This window comes from Pygocentrus nattereri, chromosome 18 (genome assembly GCF_015220715.1).
Source record: "Pygocentrus nattereri isolate fPygNat1 chromosome 18, fPygNat1.pri, whole genome shotgun sequence".
NCBI classification, from domain to species: domain Eukaryota; kingdom Metazoa; phylum Chordata; class Actinopteri; order Characiformes; family Serrasalmidae; genus Pygocentrus; species Pygocentrus nattereri.
The window spans coordinates 20417845-20429179 of NC_051228.1; the positions used below are offsets into that span (position 1 = coordinate 20417845).

The 11335-nt window shown below is 38.0% G+C and overlaps 1 protein-coding gene across 1 annotated transcript in view; it reads left to right on the plus strand.

Moving 5' to 3' along the window:
• gnaz (guanine nucleotide binding protein (G protein), alpha z polypeptide) overlaps positions 1 to 9787 on the plus strand; it is an 85950-nt gene extending 76163 nt beyond the window's left edge. The window contains exon 3 of the mRNA XM_017697271.2: positions 7755 to 9787. Coding sequence (XP_017552760.1) covers positions 7755 to 8099 — 345 coding nt within the window. The 3' untranslated portion in view covers positions 8100 to 9787. The remainder of the gene's footprint in view (positions 1 to 7754) is intronic.
• Positions 9788 to 11335: the final 1548 nt, after the last annotated feature.

Here is an 11335-nt window from a genome sequence, read left to right on the forward strand (position 1 = left end):
CCCCTACCGAGAGCTGACTGGTTAGCATTCCCCCTACTGAGAGCTGATTGATTAGCATTCCCCCTACTGAGAGCTGACTGGTTAGCATTCCCCCTACTGAGAGCTGATTGGTTAGCATTCCCCCTACTGAGAGCTGATTGGTTAGCATTACCCCTACTGAGAGCTGATTGGTTAGCATTACCCCCACTGAGAACTGATTGGTTAGCATTCCCCCTACTGAGAGCTGACTGGTTAGCATTACTGCTAATGAGAGCTGACTGGTTAGAATTACCCCTACTGTGAGCTGACTGGTTAGCATTACTGCTAATGAGAGCTGACTGGTTAGAATTACCCCTACTGAGAGCTGATTGGTTAGCATTACCCCTACTGAGAGCTGATTGGTTAACATTACTGCTACTGAGAGCTGATTGGTTAGCATTACCCCTACTGTGAGCTGACTGGTTAGCATTGCCCCTACCGAGAGCTGACTGGTTAGCATTCCCCCTACTGAGAGCTGATTGGTTAGCATTACCCCTACTGAGAGCTGATTGGTTAGCATTACCCCCACTGAGAACTGATTGGTTAGCATTCCCCCTACTGAGAGCTTACTGGTTAGCATTACTGCTAATGAGAGCTGACTGGTTAGAATTACCCCTACTGAGAGCTGATTGGTTAGCATTACCCCCACTGAGAACTGATCGGTTAGCATTCCCCCTTCTGAGAGCTAATTCTTTAGCATTACCCCTACTGAGAGCTGATTGGTTAGCATTACCCCTACTGAGAGCTGATTGGTTAGCATTACTGCTAAAGAGAGCTGACTGGTTAGAATTACCCCTACTGAGAGCTGACTGGTTAGCATTCCTTCTACTGAGAGCTGACTGGTTAGCATTACCCCTACTGAGAGCTGATTGGTTAGCATTACTGCTAATGAGAGCTGACTGGTTAGAATTACCCCTACTGAGAGCTGATTGGTTAGCATTACCCCTACTGAGAGCTGATTGGTTAGCATTACTGCTAATGAGAGCTGACTGGTTAGAATTACCCCTACTGAGAGCCGATTGGTTAGCATTACTGCAACTGAGAGCTGACTGGTTAGCATTCCCCCTACTGAGAGCTGATTTGTTAGCATTCCCCCTACTGAGAGCTGATTGGTTAGCATTCCCCCTACTGAGAGCTGATTGGTTAGCATTCCCCCTACTGAGAGCTGATTGGTTAGCATTACCCCTACTGAGAGCTGATTGGTTAGCATTACTGCTACTGAGAACTGACTGATTAGAATTACTGTTACTAAGCGCTGATTGGTTAGCATTACTGTTACTATGTGATTATTTGTTGGTATTATTGGTACTGAGTACTAATTGGTTATCAATACTGTTACTGAGCATTGATTGATTAGAATTATAGATAGTGAGTGCTGATTGGTTGATAATACTCCCCACTAGGAAATTCTCTAGCTGTAGCTTTTTAATGACTAAAATTGTCTTCCTTGCTTTGACCGGCAGACTTTACAGTGCCCTTTGGCGGAGTATAGAGTTCAGACATCTCTTGGTATTTTATATGAGAAAGTAAAACGTTAGAGTGGATAATTTGCACATCAGAAATGCTCATTTGATTTTTTTACATTTGAATTACTACTTGAACATTCAAAAACTCTCCCTAATAGAAAGTCATGCCTAATAGAAAACAGCGAGTCATACAGTATCAGAAACCATTTAATAAGGATGATTAGAGATTACTGAACAACTGCACACAATTTGAGTCAAGATGTGATGATTTAAAAATGCAGTTAGTATCATAAACGAGATTTTTCAATGAGCTGTTGCTTTAACGGCATAGTCTGGGTTTAAGTGGCTCTTATCATGACTGCACCTCTGGCATGAGAACGCCAGCCAAGACAGTCTGCATATTGTATATAAAAGAAAACACATATTTGTACTTGTTTAAAGAAATTCCATATAAACTGAATGAGCCTTTTTTCTGCTGCTATGTTCACACGCAAAGTAGGGGTGCACTGATCACAAACATCATGTGTAGGACTGACTGTATTCAGTCATTCAAGTTTGAACACTAATGAATATCACTTTTTTTTTTTTTGGCCAAAAGATTATTGTTTCGTTCTGAGTCACTGGTTTTACGCAGTATTGGTAATTATGTGGTCATATGCTGTTTTTGTTGTTGAGAAAGTTGCTTATCCTGGTCAATGAATTTGCATGTTTGTCACTGACAAAGTTAACTTTGGCTGATGCATTTAGTGTTGAAGCGATTGGTGCAGATGTTCTAATCTACAGCTTCTGCTATGTTAAGAAATTCTTCAAAGATCTACTGAAAAGTGGAGCATACTAGTGGGCTGAGAGTTATTTGAAGGGTAAAATGTTTCCTGGGGGTGCAGAGCAATCCACAGCTGATGTCTCCAAAAGCTCCGTAAACAGATACGGTTCAGTCATGCCATAGTGTAATTAAATCTGCAGTGTCAAGACCACAAGACTCAAAAGACATTCCAGACGATTTTCAGACGCAGACTGGTCAGTGATTAAACCTGTGTAGATAGCCTAAACCCGTTATCAAATAAAAGTGTAGTTTATTTGCTGAAACAAGAACCACAGTAAAAGTAAAAGCACATTTCCAAATAAAGGTACAAAACTAATAGCTAGAAAAACTGTTTAAAGCTGCACTATGTAAGTTTTGGGGTATTTGGAGACCTCTCTTGTGGAATTGTGGAATTGCGTGCAATGTGCAGAAGAACATTTTGTTTGTGGATTGTGCTTCAGCCTTCGGCTGAAAAGGCGCGACATCACGAAAACAATGAATTCAAAGCAGGCAACTTAGTTTCCGTTTATAGACTGTACAGCTGGGGATCGTAAGGCACATTTTAAACTCAAAAAGTGAGATAAATGAAGTTTTCCACAACTCTCTATTGTATATCAGAGCAAGGATTTGCCATTTCAGAGACTCCAGGATTTGGTAAATAGGGTTTTTTTTTAAATATTCATACAAAATACGACACCTATTGTGCTTCTTTTCACAGGTCTGTAAAAGTGTGAAGCAGGACAATTCTGAGCGCTTCACAGATATTATTTACATTCTGTTCTCTGTCATTATTATTATTATGGGAGAAACGCAATGGGGTAATTGCACATGGGCAGATGACTAATTGAATTAAATAGAGCGCTGAGCAGGTCTACAGAAACAGAGGTTAATATCCTGATTGAAGATCCAGTGCTTGTTGGAATCTAAACGATTCAGTGGGCAAATTGCCCTCATTAGACATGCTGCGTCAATTTGTACCGTTTTCTTCTCCTCCTCTGTGTTGTTTTTGGGCTGCTCTGTGGCGGAGAATGAAGCGAGGCCTTGGCTGTTGAGCAGGTTGGAAATTAATCTTGATAAATATTTGGAAAGGGATCGTTTGTATTTATACTGTGGACATTTGGAGATGATTCGCTGGGTTCCTGGTAGAGAACAATAAAATATTATTCTGAAGCATCAGTGGGTGAGCCCGTCTCTCTCTGCATATCATTTGGCTGGTTAGTGTTAATCTATACTGTGGAAAGAGACACCACACTGAGGGCCAGTTTCACACAGAGACACGTTTTGATAATGAGATATGCAGCGGCATTAAAAAGGTCGCAAATGTGTTATAGTTTTCTTCAATGGATTTACCACATTTCTGCAAACTTCTCTCAACATTCACTGCATGCAAAACACTGTCCATTACATTAAGTTTGTGTCATTGTTACAGATGATGATCGACTATGCTGGCTGACAAGACCCTATTCATTGTACAACAAAAAACTTTACAAACTCATAAACGCGCTGCGCACACAGAAAACACTTTCATCAACGTGACTACACCTGAACTACATTTCACACACTGCAAGAAGAAAAAACAGGCAATTTCAGAAACAGCACAAAGCCAGTCGCAACACAAAAAAAGTGAGCCATAACACAATGGAAATGAGCCACAACACAAAAGATGTGAGCCACAACACTGTCCTCAGAAACACAAATCTTCGGAACTTCAAAAAACGTACTTTTACTGGTGAATGTTTGTGCTGCATATAATTTAAAAGTCTGAATGGCTCTGTCCTCTTTGATTGTCCACCAGAAACACCTCCATTGTGTTGTGACCTGCTTATCAGCGTTTCTGACGTTTCATATTTGTTTTTTGTTTTTTTTTGTATTTTTAGCATGTTTATGAAATGAGATCATTTTGATAGTGTTTTTGAGTTTGCAGCTCATTTTTATTTTGCAGTTTGTTGGGTCTTCTCGGCCACCATGACTGACAAACGCTTCTCAAAATAATAAAATCTGCTGCAAATCCATAGACGCTTTGCAAACTCATCTTCAGAAACACAGCAAAGTCAGTCACAACACAACGGAAATGTTTCCAGAAATGGAGCCGCTCAAACGTCCAGGCTGTGCAAACATTCACCAGTAAAACAGAATGAACTTTTATTAGAGCAGATAACTAATATCACTGTATTGTAATGGGAATTAGCTATAGAGTGTAACTGTAGAATTTGTGATAGCAATAGCAGACATGACTGATAACTACTGTAGTACAAGTAGGGCATGTCAGATAGCTTACTAGCCAGCCAAGCTAACTATGAACTCACTGACATTCTATCTCAGTTTTGAGTCTTCCACTAACATTCCTGTTCTGTTTTGAGCATGTTTATGAGTTTGCAATGTGGTTTTCATCGTACTGTGCATGTGTACTGTAGTTACATGCATAAATTCTTGAAAACAATAAGCATCTACAATCCTCCAGAAAAGTCAGGGACTTATGTATTTTCAGTCAAAATGGCCACTATGTTAATTTTCCCTGTCAGAAAAGCCTCACCAAGTACAAATATTAGTAACTTGTCAGTATTTATTATGTCCTCTCTTTATCTTTAGTTCAACTTTGTTTCAGGATACTCGCTTTTAGTTTCTCAAAGGAATTTGCAGACACACTTCCAAAGTTCCCTCTTTGGCCCAATCCCATTTCTTCTTTTTACCCCTACCCCTTGTTTTTCAGTGTCACCTTGCCTCTTGGAACTGAGCTACAAGGGGTAGTGGTCGAAATCTTCCCTACGAAGTGGGACCCTCAAATTAAAACAGCATTACTTCATTAACAGGCTGTTAGCGGTGCTCTGTAGGCAACCCTGCCAGTCTACACTGATAGCAGAGGAGGGTAATTCCTCGTTGCTGAGCTTTATATACAATTAGGGAATCATATGCCTTTAAAGAGGGGAAGAAAATTATTTATTATTACCCACCCATAATTCTTCAGTGATATGAAGCCAGATATGAAGTCAGCTATTCGCCAGCTTCTTGTTCAAATTTTCCCATTACATTGTAAAAGGAGCAGCAGTTACATTCTGGTACTTCAGGCATCAGAACTACACTGTTTATGGTGGTGAGGAGAGCTAGCCAGCTACCAAGACATCAGCATACTATTAGCAAATTTTTATGCTCTTTATGAGGAAACGGACCATAATACAGGTAATACAATGGTTATAGTAATTTTGTTTTGAGAAAAAACATTTGTGGGTTTCTTTTGTCACTTGCACAACAATGCTGTTTTCCACTCTTCTTCAGAACAAACTTAATGTACCAGAGTTTCTTTGTTTCATTTCGTATTCCCCAGTGCTTTCTATACTGCAGACTGAAAATCTATGTTACAATCTTTCCAGGTGGCTTTTAATGTATGTATGAATTAATGGTAGTTAATTGGCTGGCAGTGTTCTGTATGAGACAATTAAGCACAATCCTTTGTATCATATATGTTCTTAAAATAACCACAGATAAGTTTGATAATACTAATAAAAGGTAACAGTTAAATGAAGTAGTAAATAAAATAAATAATCATGTTGCACTTGAAAGAATGATCATTTGCATAACATCTTCAATTCATTTATTGCTACATTTCATAATAGCATTTACTGTCCTAAGCCTACCACACACATATGAATGTGCCAGCTAGTGGTCAAACAACCGAGTGTAAAGGCTGACCTATTAAAAATGTATCATTTCTTTAATTGACGTGGTTCCCAATTTAGTGGAATGCGTTTAAAATAAATCTACTGTTTCACTGTTGATGTGTCCATATTGAACAGTTCCTTGTTAAACAGGAATATATAAAGTGTACTCAGTTGACCTACCACTGAATACCTGAACTGACCTTAGCGTGCAAGATCAATTGAGAGAAAAAAAAAACAATAGCAATTCTAATTAGCCAATCCTACTGACCACTGGCTGCTGTAATGGATCCATGAAAAACACATTTTCCTGCTATGTGCAGTCATTAAGGAGTCAGCGAGCTGAGATGAGGTTTAGAGGATAAAGTGCGAGTTTGACGCATGCTGTTGGAGGAGGGAGGGTGCTGAAGAGCAGGTTTCTGTCTGAGCCTCTTCAGTCTGCAGTTTAAATAACACTGCGCCACTAGCTGGCACAGGCAGGGTAGGAGGTGTGGCGGGTACTTACTGGTTACACTGTGCCAGGAACTGATAATGAATTACAGTTACCATTGTAAAGAGCAGCATCGTTTTGTCTTCTTTTTTTCAGTCAGAAATCTGCAGCACTCCCGAATCCCTGTAGCTATGCATGGTGGTGGATGATATAACATTAACATAATAAACTGTCTCACAATAAGCTTTTATGAACATACTGTTTTGTCTGTACTTTTGTTTAAATTAAAATTTTTCTTAACAACTACAACTAGGCTGATGAAGATGAAGGCTAGCGAGCAGGCTCTCCTGCTTGAAAAACAGCATTGACCCACATTGGTCATCAGCAAAACCAGCTAATGTTATGTTTTCCATGGTGACTATGCTGGGTGTCCAGCTAAACCAGCACCAGACCAGTACTAGACCCCAGCTTAGACCTGAATGAAATGCATGCTGAGTTTTTTTCAGCAGGGTCCTCTTTTATCATTCAGTGTTTGGCTTTGAATTAAAGCATTCACTGTTTTTGATAGATCTGATTTAAGTAGTATTAAATGCTGTTAGCTTGATGTTAGCATAACACAGAAAATCCAATAGATGCTCTAGCTAGAAAATACCATTATCACTGCAGTGGTAATTTGATAAGAAAAGAATGATATGTTCACAGTTATATGACAAAAACTAATGCAATATACAATGAATGTGTTGTCCTTATTAAGTGGTGCATTCATTTATGTTATTCATTAAATGTTTCTATTTTATTGTAAGTTGCCAGTGTTTTTTAAAAACAGTAAGCCATGACAGACTGTGCTTTGCAATGGTTTGATCAGAAGTAAGGGATGTTGTTAGGCATAACATGAAGCAGCCAAATGCTTTATTAGATAGATAGATAGATAGATAGATAGATAGATAGATAGATAGATAGATAGATAGATAGATAGATAGATAGATAGATACTTTATTGATCCCGAAGGAAATTTAGGCAATGTATTAGAGACTGATACAGCACATAAAACCTATATTTCAATAAAGAGATTTATTTGCGCATATCTGTGTTTTGGTCAGTGCATTGCAGGCTTGAATCCTGACTGTGTTGCACATTCAGGAGATAATTACTGAATCTACATAAAGTAATGGTGTATAATATATGAAATATTATGTAAACAAAATATTGTGTTTTCAGTGTGATATTTGCTGGTATATTTTATATATTCCAACTTTTCAGACCTGAGAAAAACTGAATATTTTCATGCATGTCAAAAATACTCTAAATATAGCTATAACGTGTCTCCCTCTCTCTCTCTTTCTCTCTCTCTCTCTCTCTGTCTCTCACTCTCTCTCTCTCTTTAGAGTCGTATGGCAGAGAGCTTGCGTCTGTTTGACTCCATCTGCAACAACAATTGGTTCACCAACACCTCGCTCATCCTCTTCCTGAACAAGAAGGACCTTCTGGCCGAGAAGATCAAGCGCATCCCGCTAACCGTCTGCTTTGCTGACTATAAGGGCCAGAACACCTACGAGGAGGCGGCCGTCTATGTCCAGCGGCAGTTTGAGGACCTGAACCGCAACAAGGAGACGAAAGAGATCTACTCGCACTTCACCTGTGCCACCGATACCAGCAACATCCAGTTTGTGTTCGACGCCGTCACGGACGTGATTATTCAGAATAATCTCAAGTACATTGGTCTGTGCTAGGACTAGGGGAAGGGTGAGGGGGTGGTCTATGTTTGGGGCTTTTGGAGGCAAGCGGATCATCAGCGAAATCCTTCACAAACATTGAGATCTGGTGGTCCGTCCATTGTATTTGGCCTCTATCGCTTGCTAGCTATAGCAGGAACCAATATAAGATGGCCAAGAGTGAGGAAGCAGATCCTGCTGTCTTGCTTAAACATTAGAAGGTTCATGTTTGAGGACTACTGCGTTGGTATAAATGTGTTTGCACTGAATTTATGAGAATATACACACATACACACCCTTATGTTTTTTTGCTCACTCACAAAAAGACTCAACTGGCAATTGCAATCGATTGTCAAGCACACAGTTGACATGGAAACAATGATAGCTTATGACAGCTTCCTTTCAGACCTGCCAAACAACCCCCTGAAATACAACGAGAAGCCCGCACCGTCCCCTTTGAGTCCAGTCCCATCCTGCAAGAGTGTTGGATTTGAGCAATGCTGCTTTGGGACAGGATTAAAAACAGGGACGGTTTTTAGAATATTCTCTTCTAAGAGAGATAAAGTATGTAATTGGGGAGCCTATCAGAAAAAAACTGATATCACTTTGGTTCCCTTCCAAAGGTGAAAACTGCCACCGTCTAATTCTGAGATATGGCTTTTTACACTGTATTTTATTTATGGCTGTCTGACCCATAGAAAAAATGCTCTTTTTGCTGTTTGTTTTTTTGTCTTTTTTGGTTTGTTTTGTCTAAAATAGGATGTACGGATGTACTTTGATCTTGAGTTTTAGAGCAAACGCCTGATTTTCCGAGAGTGTTATGATGAGTTGAGCATTAAGTGTTTCGTAAAGATCATTCCACTTTCCAAAAAAAAAGAAGAAAAGTAAATAGTGCCAATATAAATGTAAATAAAGAACAGACCATCCAAAAAAAAACCTTTTTGGTTTTTACTGAGAAACAAAAAAAGAGACAAGAAAATGCTGAAACATTCAAATATGCATGATTTTGTTACTTTCAAATTTTGATAAATTATCATTTGATTTGTTTTCTTATATTTTTTGATTTTACTAATATACTCCCAAATGCATATATACAAAAATATATATATATAAAAGTATCTATAAGACAAAGTCGAACACTGTGTACACTTGTACAGCTGTTTTCTGAGAGGTATTTATTGAAGAGAAGACTGTAAGCAGAGACAGTAATTCATATCCAGCTCAAACCCCAACCCAGCATGTGAATATTAGCCAAGAATATGCTGGTGCAACAACAAAAAAAACAAACAAAAACAAGCAAACAAATAAAAAAAAACAAAAACTTATACAAGCAAAAAAGTAATGGAAAAAAAAACTCATACTAGCGAAAGAAATCTTTCCTTTTTATTCTGCCGTCATTTTGAGTGGACATTGTTCTCGGTATGATGTGTAAATAGTATGTGAGGTGCATTCTTTGTGAGAAAAAAAAAATTCACTTAAAGATATAGGGGTGATCGGCAGGAAGAAAAGGCCCCATCCCCTTTCTTCATCTCCTCCTCTTCCTCTTCTTCTTCTTCAACTATGATGATGATGATGATGTGCGACCATCCCAAGCTAAGGGCTTCAGGCTTGACTTTACATGATGTCCACTGATAAACAAACAGAGAAATATTTAAAAAGAAGTATAAAAGAACAATAATAGTGAATAAAAAGGTTTATGCAAATGTTTCCTTGTGCTGGAGATGTTTTTGTTGGTTGGGTGGGCGTCGTAACAAAATCAGATCTAACAAATTCAACAGGCACTTCTGAGAAACACCTAAATAAACTATTTATTTAATATTGTGATTAAATATGCGTTCACTGTTCTACCATCAGTTACACTGGACCCTTTATTAGAAACCCCCTCATTTGTGCAGTCAGAGACTATGGCTCATCTGCTGATGCACAGCTCATGTTTATGTGATCCTCTAGTACTTCATCAATGCTCAGTTTCTGATCACAGTGACACTCTTGGCTGGATATTTTGGGTGGTGGCCATGCTTGAAAGGACAAGGTAGGTATTTCTAATAAAGGAACTAGTGAAGGGAAGTACAAGGAGAGATCAATTTTTATATACCTCACTGTCATAACTACATAATATAGACAAAAATTTTCATAGCAATCACTGAATAACAAGTCTTCCTTAATTCGTGTCTAAAGTTTAGTATGATGTGCAAAAATGCCACAGAACTTGTACTCTACCAGTCTAAAGTTATACAGTAATAGCTTGAATATGTAACACCACATATCTGATTGTTGTAGTTGTTGTTATTATTATTATTATTATTATTATCAATAGTAGTAGTAGCAGTAGTACTAGTAGTAGTATTAATAATATTAATAACAATAATTACTGTTCATACTTTTAGTCACACAGAAATTGGAACATTTTATTGTTTTGTAAACCAGTCAACAGTGATATAAGCACAAAGGTGAGTGTTTCTAATAAAGTGGCCAGTGAGTGGAAGTACAAGCTAGGTGTTTCTAATAAATTGGTCAGTGAGTGGAAGCACAAGGCAGGTGTTTCTAATAAATTGGCCAGTGACAGGAAGTACAAGGTCGGTGTTTCTAATAAATTGGCCAGCGACTGGAAGCACAAGGTAGGTGTTTCTAATAAATTGGCCAGTGAGTGGAAGTACAAGATAGTTGTTTCTAATAAAGTGAATAGTGAGTGTATATGTTATACTGAGCTTTGTAGTATGTTCATTTCATGGTATTGATGAAGCCTATTTGTGTTTTTAATTACTTTAAAATGATGTCTGACTCAGGAAAATGTACTTCACATACTTATTAAAGAAAATACTGAAACTTTCTAATTGGGAATGTAATCAGATATAGGCTTTACATGGTTATTATTCTTCTATTTAACGGATTATTTACAGGATTACCCACCTCGTTCAACTGGATACAAATCGTATTTCGAATGGCTTCAATCTGACAAGTCTGTTCCAAGTGAGGCTTACATGGATGTATTCTATCCTATTGAGCTATTAGTCTGATTATTAACAGATTATCAGGCTGCATGTAAACGTGGCTACTGTCATAACTACATAGTTTACATATTATTTTCATAGTAGTCTTAATTCAATTATTTAATCTAAATAGTAGTCTAAATTTAATTAATTAATTAAATTATGTCTTGTAAGTAAATTTAGGATGATAAATAAAAATGCCACAGAACTGTATTGATTGGTCTAAAGTTGTACAGTTATAACTTGAACATCAAACAACAATAA